This window comes from Lineus longissimus, chromosome 2 (genome assembly GCF_910592395.1).
Source record: "Lineus longissimus chromosome 2, tnLinLong1.2, whole genome shotgun sequence".
NCBI lineage: Eukaryota > Metazoa > Nemertea > Pilidiophora > Heteronemertea > Lineidae > Lineus > Lineus longissimus.
This window is the reverse complement of record NC_088309.1, coordinates 14,236,256-14,258,967: the sequence shown is the minus strand read 5'-3', so window position 1 is coordinate 14,258,967 and position 22,712 is coordinate 14,236,256. Positions and strand designations below refer to the sequence as shown.

General features: G+C 41.7%; 1 protein-coding gene across 1 annotated transcript in view; it reads left to right on the top strand.

Annotated features, from left to right (window-relative positions):
- The window catches only part of LOC135482661 (BTB/POZ domain-containing protein 1-like), a 138,159-nt gene that overhangs the window by 18,325 nt on the left and 97,122 nt on the right, over window positions 1-22,712 (top strand). The window contains 1 exon segment of the mRNA XM_064762911.1: window positions 15,034-16,433. Within this exon segment, the coding sequence (XP_064618981.1) occupies window positions 15,148-16,433 (1,286 nt within the window). The 5' untranslated portion in view covers window positions 15,034-15,147.

Sequence of the window (22,712 nt, the reverse complement as noted above, 5' to 3'; positions counted from 1 at the left end):
CAATCGAGTGCATGAATCTATAGTACCAGCCAAGAGTGCTCTTTTACATTACAAGCTGACAGGGTAGTCACTTTTGAGCTGAGTACTAGCGTACAATGTATGGTACAACACAGGTAGGCGCGAACCAGTTTCCACTCCCCCCCCCCCCCAAAAAAAACTGACAACTGATTAGTGAAGCCCAAAGCATGAATCTCTAGTTGAATAGCACATTGTCACTTTCATCCGACTGCCAGATATTTTGTTATCCCGATGTGAAATTGGAAATGAAATTCAGTTTGCATACATTGAACAAAACATGGCCTCTGATTTAGTGTCAGCATTCCGATAGAGGGAACATTCCTCGTTATTTCTACAGTGGTCGGGAAGTAAAAGAAAAGTTTGTAGCTTGGCGTTCTGCTAAATTTCGCAACTGGTGACGAGGTAGGAATAATTCATTCCTTCAAATGTCAGCCACGCCACCTGTCGATGCTGTAGTGTTCTATGAGATGTCGTAGATCAGCTGTAGAAGAAAGCGGCCTTGATGTTTTTGTTGGAGCGAATCCCGTTTGTTGTCAAAGAAAATCGAACCATTTTTATTCTGTATCTGCTTAAAATCCCGATTCGTTTAACCAAACTGAGGACATAGAATAGGTGTTGAGTGCTATTTTAAGTCAATATCAGATGTATTCAGTGTGAAAATAGGGGTCAAATTTTCAAGTACTGAACTGGCTGGACAATCCTACCCAGGAACATAACTAAGAAGCAACAAGCAAAAGTCCATAGGAATAGGGTTGCTTTCTTAGTTTAAATGTTTAGGAGAACTAGTGGATTGGTTGTGTTGTAGATGCTGCCCTCTGTGCTAAGCATTGTACTATTGAATCTATGGTACATCTTGATTTGTATATAATAAACTGTTATATTTTACATGAAGCTTGTAACTTTAAATCAATCTTAAATCCTCACTACCATCACTAGAACATGGTGGCAGCGAAATCTAATGAAAGATGAACATGTGAAGTATGAGTAGAACACGAGAGTTTCCGATGGAAAAGAACTGTAAGCCAGTAAAACTGAGTAGAATTGAGCCCACGTTGTACACTGTACATGCATGCAATATGGAGCACCTGCCGACTCCAGCATCCCTAGTCATAGACAAGATGTTCGATGGGGCAAATAAGATGCCAGAGGCAGAAGTATGGAAATAATTTCCTGATTTGTTTGAAATATGTATGATTGCTTCGGGTGCAGACAAAAAAGCTGTTCATGTAAACAGACACTTTTGAAGCATCTTGATGGTGTGGATGGTCGCAAGATTCTTGAGATATTCACTGGTGTTACTGCTTCCTCGCCAGTCAAAGGACTCCTCCTAGACAAGTTCTGAGAACATTTCAAATGTGTTGCTTCAGACCATGTCTTCCACAATGTAGTGCAAGAAAATAAATCGTTCAATTACTTTCTCAAAGAAGTCAAACTCGTTGCTGATCGGGGCATATAGATGACGCTAAAGATCAGAATACATCCGATCAACTTATTTTCGGAGTGCAACTGCAAAAAGAAACTGTTATCTGTCAAAGACTTGACCCTGGAAAAGCTTGTAAACATGTGAAAAACTCATGAAACCGTCGAAAAACAAATTGCAGAAATGTCGAAAAAGCCGGATGAGGACGCCACACGTGATGCTGAAACAAAGAAAGAAGTAGATGCTATAAAACAAGAGGCTGCTCTACTGAAAAGTTATCCAAAGGCCGAAACAATTCATGATCGCATGGAATTAAAAGACCTAGAAATCAACAACCTCGACACTTGGCAGAAAACGTGTGGAAAGTGTGGTAAAATGAACCAATAAATGTCGTTCAAGTGCTAAACGGTGTCGCCCAACTCGGGCAGGAGAGTTCGAAAATTATGTCAGGAAAAACATTGAAGCTTTGTACGTTGGTGAGGTTCGACTTCAGCTGGGTGTAATGCAGAAGAGTGACCAATGGTTTGTTACTGTGAGATTGAACAAGCAACAGAAAGTGAAGTTCAAAGTGAACACAAAAGCGAATCTAATACAGTGTGAGATTTGGAAGTCTCTAAAAGAGGGGTTTCAGAAACCAAGTGCGAAATTATTCTTATACACTGGAAACCGAGTTCCAGTGATCGGACAGCGCTGGGTAAATGTATGCATAAAGAACAAAGAAAATAAGTTCTTTGTCTGTGAAGGTAACATGACCCCAGTCGTTGGTATTCCTGTGCTTTGTGACCTAGAAATTCTCAAAATAAACTGTGGATTATGATGAATCCAGCACTTGTGAAACTTTGCAGAAAGCTGGAAAAAATCCCAGTCAAAATGAACTCTATGAACAATACAAAGATGAGTTTTCAACCAAGCTTGATGGTTTGAAGGCACCAAAGTACCGCGCTCCCTACCATTTGCTTCAGAAAATCGCATAAAAAATGAACTGAAGAAAATGGTAAAGGACGGAATCATAAAAACAGTGGAGGTTGCTATGATATGGATCAATTCCATGGTTGTAAAAAAGTCGGATAAAGAGTTGCGCCTGTGTTTAGATCCGAGACAGCTAAATACAGTACAACTCTGTGTCCTTGATAGGGAGGTTATGCCATTTTTTTTCCAATTGGTGGATTCATGCGTATGATTGCGGTCATGAATTCTACATACTACATCACATTTTCCGTTTAGGTTGGGGAGTTTTGATGAAGACAAATCAGTTTTAAAATCAACTATTTAAAATTACTTGACATAATTTACAGGCGCATTCGAAACTACTTGATTATTTCACCTTGTGACATTTCTAGGAGGTTATTTTGATTTGCCAACATTGATATTATAGCAAGTTGTGTTTGTACGCTACATAGACCAGCGTTCACCAACCCCATTAATCGCCATGGCGAGATCGTAGGCCGCCATCCCGAAAATGTCCAGTGACTCGCCCGCCCAGTTGCCATCCTTTGCCGCCTTGGCGGATTTTTCACACGCCAAGCCAAATAAAATTTAAATCACGTATCACATATCTTCTCGTTTGATCCCATTGTACCCTGTATATTAATTGAAAGAGACTGCTGATTTTACGCCGACAGCTATTATCATCCACCTGCTGCGCACACTTGTTTAGTCTACGATCTCTTTTTATTGTAATTAAAAACAACCGTCCCCGCTCTGCCGCTAGCCAATCGTACAGGTGCGCTTTTGTCCACTCCGTTGACCTCGTTGCCAAGGCTACAGGTGATTGTTATTGGCCGACCGTCGTCTGCCGGAACACGTGGCTGGTAATGGAAGTACAGAACAACCTCTCTATTGCGGACACCCTTGGAACTGGGCCCAGGTGTCCGCAATACAGAGGTGTCCGCAATAGAGAGGTTATGCCAAATCGTCCGGTAGGTGGATTTGAAGTTCCCGCCTTGCAGGTCTTGGTTTTCTCTGTGTCGACATCTAGCGTAGAAACTTTAAACCTGTTGGCTGATTGGTATTTGCTTGTGATGTTGTGTTGAATGACGTGAGCTACTTTGGAACTCAGAGAGTGAATAATCTCTCTAGCAAAAGGTGTCCCTTTTATTGCAAAATCTCCTTGACATGTCATAATGTGTGAAAAAACACCATAATTTCTGTCCATCAGCCACCTTTGATTAATGATTAATTAGCTCAGCTGACAAAGTCAGCGGAGCTAGTCAAATAGCTATTCGATTGGTGTCCGTCCTTCCACCCATCCTGCCATCCTTCCATCATGCCATCTGTAGACAAAGTTGGGCATTTTGTAATCATACAACCGAGGCACTTCAAATCTAGTCTTGCTTATAAACACCGCAGAAAATGTTGCTTACGGAAAAAAATTTGGGCGATTCGACTCAAATTCAGCTCCCCAGGGGGCAAAATGCGTAAATGAAAAAACAATTTTTTGACGCTCTATTCCAGCAGATAAAAGCTTGAAATAAAGTTGAAAAGGTCTTCATGATACAGAAGTTTTGATATAAAATAGATTAGTGTCGATTTATATCACCAGTTGGCGGTAGTGAGCAAAACTGTTGTTTGACCCCGGATGACCCCGCTTTAAATTTCCCGCCGAGGTTACCTGGAGTACTATCGTCAAGAAAATGGCGGTGACATTTTTATTTCTACCGGAGCGATGATTTGTAAGTGACGAATTTTCTTTTTTAAGCCTTTACGGAAACGTATTTTGGTACGAAACTTCACACGTTTATAGAAAAGATCAACGAGAATGTGTTCAAATGCCCTCATAACGATGAGTTCAACAGAATTTGGTCAAAACAACCTTCGAATGGAGTCAACTTTCTTTGCGAAATTGAAGCGACGACCTCATTATTTATCGTAATTTATGCAGATCTGAGTCCAGCTGATGGGTGATGTTCTGATTTGTGTTCAAACTATTGGAAACTTCGGAAATTAGTTCTATTAGTTCTACTATTCTGCAGGAGTATATTATAGCCATTGATGTTGACAGCTAAAAGCACGAAAACTTTGTTCAGGTTTCTCGTCCAATCACGTGACCTCTCCAACACTCGATAATGCACTCTTTTCGTCCACGTTTTAGGCCAATCTTCGGCCTGAACATGAAATCTAATAAGCGCAGTACTTAAATCAGATGTTTCTCTCGCCTTGAAAACATTCCAGGGTAAAATCCATTGAGATTAGCCGAGTTAATCCACTTTTTCCGTATCTAAAATCTCTGCCGCTGAATTCTATAAATAGAAACTATTAACATCGCGGCAGTGTGGTTCCCATTGTGCGCCCTCCCACTTCACACCATGTCAGGAACTTTCACCGAGAGAGAGGGCGTGCGGTAAGAAGAATGGCCAAAATGACGTCACGTTTTCCTGGCAATGTCTCTTGCCCGACCAAGCATTGGGAAAGCATCTTTACAGACAACGTTAGAACTAGAAAACGAATATGTTAATTTGCAAAATTAAAAGCAGATTTCACCACTAACCAGCCAAATCGGAATACGACGGCGCAAAATGTTCTCGCTTTCCTCCTGCTAAAAAACCTTGTTCCCGCACTCCTATTTTAATTTATGCCAAGGAATATGATATGATCTGTTTTCACTTTTTTGTAATTAAATGGTATTCATATAATGAGATCAATAGTAGTGTCCGTGTCAGATCCCATCGTTCAACTAGTCTTCTCTCCCCAGGTGGCTCACACGGACCTTCAGGTCCCCATACTCAAGACTAACTCTTACAATATTGCCCTCAAAACAACCCTGGAGTCATGATTACCTGCACTCCCTGTGGGGTGAAAAACATTACCTTTTGAACAGCTGGCTGTAGGGGGATGATTGGAGCAGCCGGTATACCTGCTGACTTGCTGAACCCAGGTTAATGTTATTTTCAATCCACGATTGCAGGTCACCTGATTTTCGCGATTTCGCGGGAAATGAAATTGTAAACAAACGCATGTGTGCAGTTCAAATGTAAACAAAAATGTATTTTTGGTACTTTTGGTTGCTGGACTTGGGTTTTCCCGCAGTCAGGAGCTGGGGTCAAATTGGTGGTCTATTGTGCTGTTTTAGTCAGAGGTAGCCCTTGATTATGAAGGGATTTTCAAATTAAGGTGACCATGGTCTTTTTATGTGCTCAGCTCACCACAGCTTTCAATACTTGATGTATCTGAAGAGGCGCGCAGAACCTGACATGGCCTTACCAAGGAGCTGCTCACGGTGCTGAACTTCTATTCTAGCTTGCCTGTCGACAAAGTGCCTTTTTGGCCGAGACATTGCTACATGTAGGAGGAGCACGCATTTTAAATTTATAGTAGTGATAGTAGAGTTGGTTCGAGCCATTTGGAAGCCGACATGTGAAGGCCTATCTGGGTTCTCCTTCTTCTCCGTATAAAAAGGGGCATATTGCTGACGAAGGAACAAGACATATTGACATTGCCTCATCATCTCTATGGGACCAATTGATATACTTTTATATGCACGCATACATCGTGCCATTTCAGGGTCCGAGTCTGTGGACAATTGGTTTGATTAATTTGTCTCTTCGATATTGCTCCTTTATTGCATTAGATTTTCATCGCAATTCAATCTATTCAAGATATAGCCAATTTGAACCTGTCTGCGCCAAGGATAGATTGGTTCCAGATCGACTCACTATGACTAGGAATACGCAGTAGAGCACAATGTCATGAAAAACGACCCTTTGTATTGTAAATTCCAATCTCCTGCAGGACAGGTCAATTTCTCTCAATAAGATTAATTTTGTTGACTCCTGTAATCTCTACCTTATTAAAAAAAAAGACAGTGGTGTTAGTCCCAAACTGGTAATTTCTATTTATTTTGACCTCTGTTAAATCAGGATACCTCTCAATTACAGACAGCATTTTGTATCCTTGTGCTGTACAACCCAGCCTGGACATACCACAGTTGTCCATGGAGAAGTCTCATCCTCTCTGACACTTCTTTTCTGTAAAGCTACCGATACAACATACTGAACTAGGGATATCTTCTGTTGCCTCCTGTAATATTTACATACCATGGCGGATTAGTTCAATCATATTTCATCCAGCTGGCAGCTGTGCATTGGAAATGTTAGTGGTATAACGTGTTCTCTTGACCTTCAAACAGTAGTATAAAGCCGATATTTACTACTTTATACCCTCAGTCCTATGTTATTAGGTCATCCAGCTGAGCGCCAGGCCCTTGGGCCTCTTGTTTTTTCTAATTTCTCTACTAACGCATATTCGCCGCAACACTGACAAAACCGCGTGGATTTATGATCCGTTGACACAATAGGCCTATGTCATTAGTTGAAAAGATGAGTAAACAAATGCCGCGGCTTAATAAGGATTCAAAAACACAATGCCATGGGGTAATTACGTTGATTAATTACGCAAATATCACACCTGTCGGGCCTACTTCACTCTCCAAGCGCACTTGGGAAACCATTGTTTTTGTCTACTGTCCGTAATTGGGAGGGAATTGGACCAAAAATTGGCCATCGTCCTGTCCGCAATTCGGAGTAGAGAGGTGTCCGCCGTACAGAGGTTTTTGTTATTGGAAATGACTTAAAAAATATCGGGACTGGCTGGCCTGGCAGAGGTGTCCGCTAAGGGAGGTTCTACTGTACTTCAGGCAGTGCAGTTGAGTTGGGCGCGCGAAGTGGATATCGCTACTGACTGGGTAGGCCTGCATATTTTTATTCTATTCGTTGGAATTGTGACTGCTCGCTCAAAATTTCTGGCTAGTAGCCTACTGCCAGCCTGGCGGTTTTGCGACTTTCTGTCTGTTCTTTCTGCGTCCGGCGCTCAAAGCTTCCGTCGCACACAGAAATGCCCCGTGTCGAAGCTACGATAAAAACGTCAAAATCATCTCCTCAGGTGCCAGGAAATAACGTCTGAGCCTCCCAAATTTTGAAATTTTTTGGGGGGAGTACACACGGACTCCCCATTTGCGGAACGGCGCACGCCTACGGTGCTCGGTGGCTGGCTTCGCCACTAAGGCGGATTTCTGAAAGTTGGAGAACGCTGATAGACAGTGTGCATATCTTTAATTAGTTGTAGCAATTGATTGAGCAATTACAAACCAACCCCATGGCTTTGTTCTCTGTAATTGGGGCAAAATGGGACAAACAACTGAATGCACTGCAATTAATGTTGCAATAAGGTATCTTGGCATAGTGATGCGCAGCGAAGATAATTTGAATTAAACAAAGCATTTGGTTTAAATTAGGGGCGCAACGGACATTAAATTCACTCCACCCTCTAATTAACTGAGCACAGTGTCTTTAGAATTATGTTAATTAATTGTGCAAACTTCTCACCTGTTAGGCCTAATTGACTACCTAAGTTAACACAAGAAGCCATTGTTTTTCTATACTGTCCGTAATTGCGAGGTGATTAGATCAAAAAGTCACTATATAATGGCTGTGTCCGGAATTCTGAGTAGAGAGGTGTCCACCCTACTGAGGTTTTGGTTAAAGGCCATATATCTAGGTTTTTTGCCATTTTCTGCTGTAAGACGATTTCAAAAGTGTACCTAACACTTTATACAATACAGAAAACCAAATGCAATTAGCTCCATCCATTTTGAAGATATAGCCAATTATGTGTTTGACAACTTGATTACCTAATCAGGCTAGCAACTGGCTTGTTAGAGCCAGGCGGCGGGTTCAGCAAAAGTTTTGATGTAGATCAGGTTATCTGTACATGTCATGCAATCATAAAAGCAGGAGGGCCTTAATTAATTATGCACACCTGGAAGTAATGTGTTTCATTCACTATGGTGTATTGTGTCGCTCCGAATTGTGTCAAGGCTAGCACAAAGAACAATCGAATGACGGATGGGACCCATTTTCATGAATTTCCAAAGCCAGTTGAACGAGAGAGGAGGAAGATGTGGATTCGGAAGTGCAAACGTTTGGAGTGTCGGAAGCCTGGGCCTTCGGCCAAACTTTGCAGTGATCACTTTATCGATACGGATTATCACATGAAGCCGGATATCTGCATCCAACTGAATATTAAATGCCACTTGTTAAAAACAGCTGTTCCAACCATGTCAATTGCATTTAATGCCTGAGGCTGCTGAGGTCGGTTGTTATACATAATGTGTAGGCCCTATTGGGGCCTGTGATACCGCATAGTGTCTTCTTGTGTTCCAGCCATAGCAAGGTGACAGCGACACAGGTCAGTGTCAGTGACAGCCACTGTCAATGACAGATTATTGTCATCTGACATCTAGGCCTATCTAACGTTGCACGGCATTATATCGTCACGTCAAGATGATTGTGCATAATACCGTCACTTTTCAATAGTAGTTCAGTGTCATGACATAACTGGCGATACAACACAGACGAGGCGAAACAATATTGTGCAACATTAGTCTGTTCAAAAATCATACATGTTATGCATCTGCAACCATCTATCAATGTCTTCTTTGCTATATCGGCAGGTCTGCCATGCAAATTCATTAACCACAAATTCTAATCACTTTCGTTGAATGATCACTCTCATAATGATCTAGTGATATTAATGGCTCGAACATGTACGTCTCAACGTTTAAATATCCTTCTGTATCGACCAAAACATCCTCAAATTCACTGCTCTCACTCTCTGAACTGTATGCGGAAGCCATCTTGCTTTGTTCTGACTGGCCTGATCTACATCATCAAAAAATCCCTAGCGGCCACATGTGGAACTAATCTAAAGTTGTGTGTGGTGGGAAATTCAAATAGTTTAAAATTGAAATTGAAATAACTAAATACTGACTTTATTATTAGAATTTGTTTAATGTCTGGGATCTTGTTTTTTTAACCCTCAACATATTTCATGAGTATCAAGCATGTTTTCAAACCTTGATATATGGCCTTTAATGGAAATGACCTCATAAAAAATCGGGACTGAACGGACATGTCTGTAATGGGGAGGTGTCCGCATGGCAGAGGTGTCTGCAAGGGGAGATTCTACTGTAAGTGCATTGTAACTGATCAGTTTAAAATTCTTACGCAAAAGGAATTGGGCGCAAAACTTGCTGGATCCAAATATTTTGCGAAACTCGACGCCAAAGCAAGTTTTTGGCAACTTCAGCTAATTGATGAATCATCATTTTTGTGAACTTTTTGGCTCACTGTAGGGTAGTCTATACAACACCGCAATGTCCGTCGTCGTCGTCCGTCGTATCCTATTTCTAAAAGAGTGGCACGTTTCTTAACCGCTAGGGCTATGGACTCAAAACTTTGTTTGCATGACCCCCTAGGTCAGATGACCTTTGACACTGAATTTCGGTCCGGTCTGATTTTTAGGCCACTAGGGGGCCAAAACTGAAAACATAAATAGTGTGACATCTCACTTATTACTGATTAGTTTTTGGTAAAAATTATATGGTAGATACTCTTAGCAAGGATACATCACATATGATACGAGTTTTTGATTTGACGTACTTGTCAAGGTCACAGAGGTCAAATGGGTGTATACAAAACCAAGACCTAAGACATAAGACCTAAGACCTAAGATCCCCGAAGTACAAAACTAAGACCCAGGTACAAAACTAAGATCCCCGAGGTACAAAACTAAGACCCGGGGAGGCCAATTCCAAACTAAAATTTTGAAGAAAAATATCAGAGTCTTAGTTTTGTACATCAGGGGATCTTAGTTTTGTACGTACAAAACTAAGATCCCCCGAGGTACAAAACTAAGACCCAATTCCAAACTAAAATTTTGAAGAAAAATATCAGAGTCTTAGTTTTGTACATCAGGGATCTTAGTTTTGTACGTACAAAACTAAGATCCCCGAGGTACAAAACTAAGACCCAATTCCAAACTAAAATTTTGAAGAAAAATATCAGAGTCTTAGTTTCGTACATCAGGGGATCTTAGTTTTGTACGTACAAAACTAAGACCCCTCGAGGTACAAAACTAAGACCCATGATTTCTTTCCAAATTCTGCCCCTCTTTCGAATTCATTTTGATGTAGTAATAATTTCCCATTTTACAAGTCATAAATGAAATAGCTTAGTAGTGTGTTGAGGTAAGAAGGGAGTCTCTGTTTTGTATAATGTATTGTTATATGCAACATGTACATACGCATGGATGTTTGATACAACCCATGTTCATTTCGTTGTAAAAGCTGTGTTTGACGACTCTGTACACTTAAATGCCAAAGGAACATTTTCATTTTGCTTCTTGGTATATTTTCCATTAAGTCTCCCACAAATATTTTGTACACAATTCTCAAAATATTCTGATCGATTTATGTAAATTCATTAAATAACGGCCTATATTGCAATAACGTTGTTTGACTTGGTTAGTATGTAATTGATGGATAAGAAAACGTTCATATTTTACTCGTTCCAACTCTTCCGATGACGGCGCTCCTCCGAATGACTCAAAGGAGTATTGCACCGGTTTCGCCACTTTTTGTGGAGCTGGATGGAGGCCGTATATGCTGGAGTATATGCTAGAGTGATGACCGGTCGTGCCTGCATAGTGCATATGGAGGTATTATTGAGATGGAGCAACTGCATGCATCTCAAAGGTGATATTACTACATCAAAATGAATTCGAAAGAGGGGCAGAATTTGGAAAGAAATCATGGGTCTTAGTTTTGTACCTTGAGGGGTCTTAGTTTTGTACGTACAAAACTAAGATCCCCTGATGTACAAAACTAAGACTCTGATATTTTTCTTCAAAATTTTAGTTTGGAATTGGGTCTTAGTTTTTACCTCGGGGATCTTAGTTTTGTACGTACAAAACCAAGATCCCCTGATGTACAAAACTAAGACTCTGATATTTTTCTTCAAAATTTTAGTTTGGAATTGGGTCTTAGTTTTGTACCTCGGGGGATCTTAGTTTGTACGTACAAAACTAAGATCCCCTGATGTACAAAACTAAGACTCTGATATTTTTCTTCAAAATTTTAGTTTGGAATTGGGTCTTAGTTTTGTACCTCGGGGATCTTAGTTTTGTACGTACAAAACTAAGACTCTGATATTTTTCTTCAAAATTTTAGTTTGGAATTGGCCTCCCCGGGTCTTAGTTTTGTACCTCGGGGGATCTTAGTTTTGTACCTGGGTCTTAGTTTTGTACTTCGGGGATCTTAGGTCTTAGGTCTTATGTCTTAGGTCTTAGGTCTTGGTTTTGTATACTTTTATAAATTGGCCATTTGATCGTAACTGTGGCACGTTTCTTTACCAATAAAGCTATGAACTTGAAATTTGGTACACATGACTCCATACATAATATAACCTCTTACACCAAATTTCGGTCTGATCCGATTCTTGACTTGGCCACCAGGGGGCCAAAACAAAAAAAAAGTAAAAAGTGCAATATCTCGCTTAATAGTGATTTGTTTTCAATTTTATTTTTATGGTAGGTACTCAGAGCTAGGATACATCACATATTCTACGGGTTTTTGATTTGACTTTATTTTCAAGGTCACAGAGGTCAAATGGTGTGAATTGGCCGTTTGTGTGCAACTATGGCATGTTTCTTAACCACTAAAGCTATGAACTTAAATTTGGTACAGATGACCCCCTAGGTCAGATGACCTGTGACACTGATTTTCGGTCCGGTCTGATACTTAACTTGGCCACCAGGGGGCCAAAACGAAAAATTTGAAAAGTGCCATATCTCGCTTATTACTGATTAGTTTTTGGTAAACATTTTATGGTAGATACTCTTAGCAAGGATACATCACATATGATACGGGTTTTTGATTTGACATACTAGTCAAAGTCACAGAGGTCAAATGGCGTAAATTGGCCATTTGAGCGTAACTGTGGCACGTTTGTTAACCCCTAAGGCTATGAACGTGAGACTTTGTACAAAGGACCCCCTAGGGCAGCTGGCCTTTGACCCTGAATTTCAGTCCGGTCTGATTCTCAACTTGGCCACCAGGGGGCCAAAAGTGAAAACCTAGAAAGTGTGGTATTGGGTCGTCGCTAACGCAGTGCAGACCCTTATTGTCAGTTTTTCCGTTGATATGTCTGTGTCAGCATATGCCTAGCAACCATGCCTAGCATCGGCCATTTTTACTGAGAAAAAACTTTTTTAATCATTTTTTTTCGAAATTCGCTTCCTACGAATTGTGCTGAATACATCAAGCCTCTTCGTCACCAATTTTCAGCAAAATCGTAGTTAAAGTGTAGGCGGTGAATCGATTAGTTTCAGCTCAACGGCATGGCCGATCGGGAATGCTATGCAAAACACCATTCTGTATACGTGACCACGCACACGAAAACATGCCCCAAGAAAATCGCTTATTGCACCCAACAAAACCACAGACAATCAAATATCTCATGCGTATCACGTAACTAAGACTCTTATTAGATACATACTTCTGTATCTCTCCGTGTCGTTGTGTTATTATTTCATAATCACCGATGCCGATGGAAGTTGGAAATTTTCGCTAAGTGTCAGCGTGCGATCGCCATTTCCTGACGTGTTTACAACTTGTCAGAGGTGGAGCGTAACTCAAAAATTAGCATCCGGAGTATGTATATTCAAGCTGACGGCGCTGCGATATTCTTTCTACCATTAAATGTTAATGATTGTAAATCTGCAGGCGTGACCTTTTCATGTTCCAGACTCCATGTCACGTGGTTAGCCCGTCTGCTGTGCCCAATTTGCCCGCCAAAGAAATCACAACAAATTCAAATCTCAGGCTGCTTGTTGATTGGCTGCATACTGAGTGAACAGGCAATATCCAAATCGCCTGCCTCGAAGTGTGTAGCCCTTCGCAAAATAGTGCAAACAAACATTATCAAAAAAGGGTATTAATTGACCGAATATGACGATCTTTTTAATGGAATCTCAATTTCTAAACATTTTGAAATTTTCTATCGAGAGAAAATGCGATATTTTTGCTGGATAAAGTATTACAATTTTCTTGTAATAGTGATTAAACATTTGGGGCCAGGGTAATCATTGGAGCATAGTAAAATGTGGAATGATTAGCCTGGCACGGCGAGGGTGTGCTGTGTCCAGGTAATGGCGGTAAATGGGTTGTTCTCGGGCTGGGTTTCTCTAGCGGACTGATATCCGAGTTCGTCACAATAAGCGATGATATAGTTCTGTATGTTCACTAGAAAAAGATGCGTGTCAAAGTGTTGAAATATGTAATGAATTATTTCGAGATGGTTTATGCGTTTTTTAGTGACATTCCGTGCATCCTTCCCATGTTGTGGTATCTTGGAGTCCCAGCCAAGACGACGACCCATATCAGCCGAATGGCTTGTCTCGCTAATTAGTGATTCGTTTTCAATAACATTTTTATGGTAGGTTCTCCTAGCAAGGATACATCACATATCATATGAGTTTTTGATTTGGCCTGCTTTTCAAGGTCACAGAGGTCAAATGGCGTAAATTGATCGTTTGAGTGTAACTATTGCACGTTTCTTAACCACTAAAGCTATGAACTTGAAATTTGGTACACATGACTCCCTACGTCAATGACTACCTACGTCATGTAACCTCGGACACCGAATTTCGATCTGATCTGGTTCTAAACTTGGCCACCAGGAGGCCAAAACTAAAATAGGTAAAAAGTGCAATATCTCGTTTGTTAGTGACTTGTTTTTGATGATATTCTTATGGTACTTACTCCAAGCAACGATACATCACATGTCATACCGACTTTGGTTTGACCTATATACTATACATGTACAATGTTTCTTAACCTAGATGAATTCCAAAGCACCAAAAATCTATACGGTGAGCACAATGGCCCCTGGCCGTTTCATTGATTTGACCTACTCTTCAAGGTGACAGAGGTCAAAGTTCACTAAATCACTGATATGTTGCACATTTCGTTTCTATTTGAGGTCAAATGGCGTAAATTTGCCATTTGAGTGTAACTGTGGCACGTTTCCTAACCAATAAAGCTATGAACTTGAAATTTGGAACACATGACTCCCTACATCATATAACCTCTGACACCGTATTTCGGTCCTATCTGATTCTCGACTTGGCCACCAGGGGGCCAAAACTAAAATAGGTGAAAAGTGCAATATCTCGCTTAACTTGTTTTCAATTTTATTCTTATGGAAGGTACTCAGAGCAAGGATACATCACATATCCTACAGGTTTTTGATTTGACCTTATTTTCAAGGTCACAGAGGTCAAATGGTGTGAATTGGCCATTTGTGTGTACTATGGCACGTTCTTAACCACTAAAGCTATGCACTTTAAACTTCGTACACATGACCCCCTAGGTTAGACGACCTGTGACACTGATTTTCGGTTCGGTCTAGTTCTGAACTTGGCTACAAGGGGGCCAAAACCAAAAATTTGAATAGTGCCATATCTCGCTTATTACTGATTAGATTTTGGTAAAAATGTTATGGGCGATACTCTTAGTAAGGATACATAACATATGATACGGGTTTTCGATTTGACGTACTTGTCAAGGTCACAAGGGTCAAATGGCGTATATTGGCCATTTGATCGTAACTGTGGCACGTTTGTTAACCCCTAAGGCTATGAACTTGAGACTTTGTACAAAGGACTCCCTAGGGCAGCTGACCTCTGACCCTGAATTCCATGTCGACAGATGTGCATAATGGCCCTGACAAATTCATTGGGGTTTTTATTCTATTTTGCAGTGACTGGTTTAGAAGGCCTATTGGGTCTGCCACATCTGAATTTGGATGAACACGTTGCTGTTCATTATTGAGTCTTCAACCTTATAAATTGGACAACTGTGTTCAGTTGGAAGAATGGATACACCTGAAAGCCTGGAAGCTGAGGTGGAAGCTGTAGTTGATGGGGCTATTGTCACAGATGGGCTTCCTGATGATGTACCAGAGATACCAGATGAACATGGGCCTATTCTGGATGAAGAGGAAGAGTTGCCCTGCAACAACCCACAGTCCAATTTAGGCAATGATGCTGGCAACAGCAATAATAACAATGACAGCAACAGCGTATTGAATGTACTAGATATATTTAATGGTGTAGATGTAGGAGTTAGAAATCAAAATCCAATGCAGGCCAGTTCCAATCCTCAGCAGCCTTTAGCAAGCCAGATGGTGAGTGTGAACGCTGGGCACCATCACAGTGGGGCACTGGCAGTGGTGGGGCCATGTGGTCAGGTGGTCCAGTACAACTGGCAAGCCTCAAAGACAAATGTTAAAGAACGGCTTGCATTCATGTTCAACAACGAGATAATGAGTGATGTGCACTTCATTGTAGGAAAAGGGACAAATACACAACGCATACCATCTCATAAGTTTGTGCTTTCTGTGGGGAGTGCGGTATTTGATGCCATGTTCAATGGTGGCATTGCTGTCACTGCTGCAGAAGTAGAGTTGCCCGATGTGGAACCTGCAGCTTTCCTTGCTTTGCTGCGTTTTCTCTATTCAGACGAGGTTCAGATAGGGCCAGAAACTGTGATGACAACTCTGTATACAGCCAAGAAGTATGCTGTCCCTGCTCTGGAGAGGGCATGTGTTGACTTCTTAAAAGGCAATCTTAGCTGTGACAATGCTTTTATGCTTCTCACCCAAGCACGTCTGTTTGATGAGCCGCAGCTGGCTGCCTTGTGTTTGGAAACAATTGACAAGAACACTACTGATGCCCTCAATGCCGAGGGTTTCTCTGACATAGACTTGGACACCTTGTGTGTTGTCCTTGAACGTGATACCCTAGGGATTCGGGAATGTAAGTTATTCATTGCTGTAAACAAATGGGCCGTGGCTGAGTGTGTCAGACGCAATTTACCAAGTACTTCTCAGAATATACGAGAGGTTTTGGATCGAGCTCTACATCTGATACGCTTTCCTTTAATGAGTGTGGAAGAGTTTGCAGTTGGTGCTGCTCAGTCTGGAGTGCTTCTGGATCGAGAAGTTGTGGAGTTATTTCTCTATTTTACAGTCAACCCGAAACCTTCTGTAGCTTTCCTTGATAATCCCAGGTGTTGCATGACAGGCAAGGAGCAAGTTGTTTCTAGGTTTTGTCAGATTGAGAGCAGATGGGGATACAGTGGAACTAGCGACTGAATAAGGTAAGTGTCTAGTCAATTCACGGCTCAGAAAAAAAATCATACTTTAGGATAATTCTGACCAATGTCAATGATAATGTGTTCATGATGTACTGGACTTGTGACCATTCGTTTTATTTCATTTCCGCTATGTTTTTGGCTGCAGAGCAAACCAGATGGCTGAAACTTGGCATGGTGGTGGTAGATTTGTTCTATATGCCGAGATATACATTTCGTGATTTGACGTACATCCTGGTCTTCAGTTAGCCATCTTAAAAATCCATTTTTGCCATTTTGAAGCTGCTGTAGGTAGAGTTACGAAATTTTTATGGTGTGTTAGTGATAGGGTAACGTCAGTGATCACATATCATACAGGTTTTTGATTTGACCTACATTTTTCAGTGTCACATAGGTCTCAGTTTTGAACTTCACTGTTGGATAGGGCGATTTGCTGCTATACAATCTAGGCGGTTCTAACTGAAATTTCACCTGGATCTGACTTGAAATCTGATTCGTCGATATCCTGTTTCAAAAATGGTGGACCGTTTCTTAACTGCTAGGACTTGAAACTTTGTACACAGGACCCCCCAGGTCAGGTGACATCTGACTCATAATTTCAGTCCAATCTGATTCTTGTCTTGGCCACCAGGAGCCAAAAGTGGAAACCTGACCTCGTTGTGATAACAATTCTACCTCACCCATCAATCATGGTCATAACGTAATCCCATGAGATAGCGGACGCTAACTAACCATTGTGAACCTACCTAACCTGCTGGATGGACGTGGTTGGGTTTACCTGTGCTTTGTGCACTTTGTATGTGTATCGGATACTCTAGTTTTCTTGATTTGTATGATTATTCCTATTGTGTGATGACATTTTGGATATTCTCATGGTCTTTCGTGCTTGGATATATTTCTTGCGGATTATTGTCCTTTCCCTCTCAGTTTTCTGATGAGGATTTTTGTTGCACTTCTTCTTGAATAGGCAACCGGCCTTCTTGGCTTGAAATTGCTGTTTGCCACGGTACATGGAGTCTTTCCGACTCTGACCTGCTGATATCGTTAATTGCAATCGGGTCCATGAGGAATTCCCCTACATTTTGTGCTCGGACACATTGCATATAGGGCCCTGACCCAACAAACAGGGCTCAGTCCCACTCCATTTGGGCTAAACTCTCATTTGGTCATTGTGCTCATGCACAATCTAGACATGGCTTAGACCCTTCAAATCAGGGCTCTGCCCACTTTTAGGGCTCAGTCCCACTACATCGGTTTTGACCTGGCTGTTGGTTTCGGTACCGATTAATTTGGCTAAGCTTACCAAAGCCTTCTGGTGATATGATGGTTTGCTTTAGTACCAGCAGTTTCTGCTAATCAGTATGACAGTTACTTTATGTTTATACAATACGTCATGTAGAGGGCTTGGACCCTTTTTTTGGTAGGGAAAGACAGCTTCGGCATTGGTTCTCACTCCGACGGCTCAATACTACGCGTGCTGCGACTTACTGATTTGGGCAGTTGACCATGGATGCCGGAGGTGAAATCTTGACTGCTTTCACCTCCTGGATTGTATGGGAACCCTTCTCTGTGTAGCAGGTCTGCACGTTTTGAAAATGTGTTCGTTAGAAGGCCATCATGATAATGCTGCTTTCTCGGCATTTATGGTAAACTCATGATACTACTACTAGATATATTACGGATTATGCTTATTCTGCCTGTTTTGGGCAATCTGTTCCCAATAGGGTTATTGCTTTTATTAGATTGCCAATAAGTTATGATACTTATTACTTTACCCTTTGAGGATCCCTTCTTCATATTTATCATTTACTGTTTATATTATTGCCTGCTTGTTCTGCACCCTCACCTACAACATAGGGTATATGGGTTAGCCAGTGTTCTCGCCAGGATTTCAATCAAACGGGGCGCAGCTGGCCAGAGGCCAGCTCCTATATGCGCCGCAGGCACAATTTTTTTTTGGGGGGGGGGGGGGGCCCGGGGCCTAGATGCTCTGAGGTGCAATTTCAGGCCTAATTCTGATGATATAAAACGACATTGCAGCGTTAGTATCGCAGGCAATACATTTTGCTTCACGGCAATTTGCGACGTCACGTCGGTCGGCGGGAGGGATGCATGGCGGGGTATCCACGTAAATACTAGTATTCAAACCGTCACATACGCAGGACTGTTTACTTGTACGTTTCAACCGTATTTTGTACGTTTTCCAATGTTCGTGCAGCGCTGTACGATCGGGTACACTATATTATACGGAGAGATAAAAAGTTGTGTTTGTACGGGCACTCAACATAAAATAACCACCTGAAGACAGAATATACAATAAAAAAGTGAAGTTGTACGAATAAAAAATTCACTGGTTCCAAAAAAGTTTTTGATCCCCTTGCTCTCCCCGCTTGCTCCCCGGACCCCGACATCGTCAAAGCACATGGTATTTTGTAATCAGATAGCGGCGCCAAATATAGATGCGCAGTAGCCTGCGCAAGCCCTGTGCTTCTTCATGATGACATGATGATGATCGACGATTCTATACATGTACAATGTTAACTTTATTAAAAATTTGTAGAGGCCTTAGGCCACTACAAGCGTAGATCGTAGGCCGCCATCCCGAAAATTTCCAGTGACTCGCCCGCCAAGTTGCCATCCTTAGCCGCCTTGCCGGATTTTTCACCTGCCAAGCCAAATAAAATTCACATATCTTCTCGTTTGATCCCGTTGTACCCTGAATATCAATTGAAAGAGACTGCTGATTTTACGCCGACAGCTATTATCATCCACCTGCGGCACACCTGCAAGCACACTAGTTTAGTCTACCAACCCTTTTTTATCATAATTAAAAACAACCGCCCCCGCTCTGCCGCTAGCCGATCGTACAGGTGCGCTTTTGTCCATTCCCTTGACCTCGGGTAATTGAGATGGCTGGCAGTCGGGTTGCGGTGGGATAGTGATCGTTGAGTGATGGTGGAATGTTTATATGCGATATTTACGGCTGTGTTTGTGTAACTATTGGCTTGGATTTAAGCAGGGCGGAGGTGAATTTAAAGAGGGCGGCTGCAAATTTAACAGGGCGGGCTAATTTTAGACTAGGCGCATTTTCACTGCTCAATTTTAAACGGGGCGCTAGCGCACCGTTTAAATGGCCGGGCGAGAACACTGTTAGCTGCATTGGCTATCCCCTTTTGAGGCAGGTCGATGAAATGTCAGACAATTCAGGCATAAGCTACCTAAATGGAAACGATGGATTCAATCATCTGCCTGAGATAGACCCTGTTAAGAATCTAGATATGTTGGTTCCCAAGTTTGGGAGCAACTTGGCTACGATGATGTAATCATATACAATAGATATTTCGTACTTGCCCATGATCACAAACCTCCTAACAACAATTAGTTGTGGAATTGGTTGCCATCACAGAATGCGACCAGAATGGTCAACAGCTTTGGCTACATGCACATATGTGCATGTGGTTTACACCTCCTCTTACATGGCTCTGGATAGTGCACCTCCTTTACTCAGGTTTTGAATCCCTCAGGTACCCATCGTTCGAGCTTGCCTGTGTCTTGACCTACGAGCACATACTGGCTACACCTACAGCGTAGCATGATGAATAGCTTTGCAAAGAATGTTGCTAGATGGGTACATTAAGGCGACATGCGTTTGTTGTGCTGAATTTTGAAATATTTACAAGTCAATTTGTGACACCATTATAAACCCACTCAAATCACCTGTCCCATCTGATATGGGAATGAGGGGGGGGGGGAAATCCTCCCATTGGCAGGTGCCAGCTTGGTGCTTTTTGCCCTTTTTTGAGAACACTTGTCAGCTAGTGTTGCTCCTGTCGCCATTGAGTGCCTTTTGCCTACTTTGATGGCTTTTTTAACAATGTCATTACTTGAAATATCGTGGTGGACTTACTATCAGCTGCTCCTGTTAGCAGATTATATAGCACTATACGCCATAAGAAACCTTTGAAAATTTAGTAAGTTGTGGTAACGTGGGGTATCCTGGTCTATTATGCGTATTTACTACATTGTACTGTGTTTTGAATATTGCCCACCTTTTTAAATAATGATAGATAATAAAATTGCTTATATAGCGTACTATGTTTCAGTGAAACCTCAGTGCGCTTTACGATATAAAACATAATTGATTTTAAAACATTTTTAAAACAACATTTAACAACATCGTGCTGGCTGGTCGGCAACCAAAAGGTCGCAAAGGTATTTTGGTGCAAGTCCATTAAAACATTTGTATACTAAGAGCAGAAATTTAAAAACACATCTTTGTTCGACTGGCAGCCAGTGCAGCATATTTAAAACTGGGGTGATGTGGTCATACTTCCTGACACACACAACAAGCCTAGCAGCCGAGTTTTGGATTAACTGTAGTCTGTTGATGTACGCGTCAGGAAGGCCGAACAGTAAGCTGTTACAATAGTCCAGCCGAGATGTTATAAAAGCATGGACTAGCTGTTCGGCTGACTGTTGGTCGAGTAGGTGACGAATACGACCGATTCGCCAGATAGCAAAAGAAGCTGCCTTACAGACATTGTTAACATGGTCTCTCATTGAGAGGGTCTGGTCAAGAGTAAAACCAAGGTCCTTTACGGATGCTTTTGATTGGACTGGTGTTTGCCCGATATTGACAATGAGTGGTATTTTCCTCTGGTTTGACCGACGAAAACGAGATCGTTGGATCGTTGCATTTGAGCTTATTTTCCTTGAGCCACACTCAAATTTCTTTTACACATTCTTCTAAGGATATTACAGTATTGGGGTGATCTCCTGGCTTCAGTGTAGCGTATACCTGATTGTCGTCAGTATATGACATGCAACCAAGCTTCACAATTATGTCCTCCAGGGGAACAATATACAACGAAAAAAGGATTGGCCCGAGTACCGAACTGTGGTACGACACAGTCGATAGGTACGTTACGAGACCAAACACCATCGAGTAGTATGCATTGTGTCCGACCCTTTAAATAAGACTCGAGCAACTGGGGTACCATCGCGGTGACCCCAAAACGATTTCGCAACCTAGACAGCAGTATGTTCTAATCTATGGTGTCGCAGGCCGCCGAGAGGTCGAGGAGAATCAGCACAGCCTCCTTGCCTTGGTCGAGTGCCATAAGTAGGTCGTTGACCACGTGCAACAAAGCAGTTTCAGTGCTGTGCCCCTTTCTGTAGGCAGATTGCATCCGTGGGTAAAGACTGCTTGAGTTGACATGTGCGATAAGCTGCTCCGCCACGACCTTCTCGAATACCTTCGACAGAAAAGATCAGTTAGAGAGACTGGGCGATAATTACTCAGAATGTCACAGTCATGTGATGGCTTTTTAGCTCAGCTGATAAAGTCAGCGAAGCTGGTCATATTACTAAGGGAATGGTGTCCGTCCTTCCTGCCATCCTTCCTTCCATGTCAATTTTGGGCATTTTGTAACTGTAAGACCTAGGCACTTTGTTGGCGCTGCTAAATTAGGAGTAGCCCAAGGGGAACTCAGAAACCAAAAATCAGCGCGATCCGACCTACATTCGGCGAATGAGGTCATCGGGAAGTTTAAACTTCTTTCCTTTATACAGAGGAAATATTGTTTTCAAATCTGGCCGAATATTTTTGAATAATTTTTCATTTTGACTTGTAATGGAATTAGTTAAGTTTTCACCGCCAGTTGGCACTACAGGCACATTTGACAGATCTTTTGACGATTTAAAAGCCCGGGTTATGACGTATAGTTGCGCAGTTGTATTCTGCGCATTGAATTGGCCAAGGAACCAGGCTATATTTCAGCATACCCACTGTGACCAGTCTAAAGATGGAAGATTGATTTTGCAACAAGTAACCAATTTTCTGCTAAAAAGTAGTCAAGTAGGCGATATTATCACTAGTTCCTTTCAGTCGGTAGTCATAAGGTCTTAAGGGAATACTTTCAGAAATTAGTTCTTGAAAATTTGGCCACAATTCTGTGAAAACGATATCGGAAGTGCACGCTCTGTTTGCGATGTATTTTGAAGTGGAGAATTCCCACAGTATGTGCAGTGAATCGGCATGATTCTCTTTGCATATTAGTTTTTAGTAGTACGATTCTTACATGAGTAAAAAGTAGACGTTTTAAGCAACACAATAATGTTACTCCCATACAAATTGATTCAAAATTGACGGAGCTACGGCATTCTGTTCGGCAATTGGCAGCGCTGATAAAATACATTGCATGCTAATACATGCCAAATGGCACACTTTAAAAAGCGCTCATTGGACAACGTAGGGAATCACCAGTAATGACGTCATCGCTGATC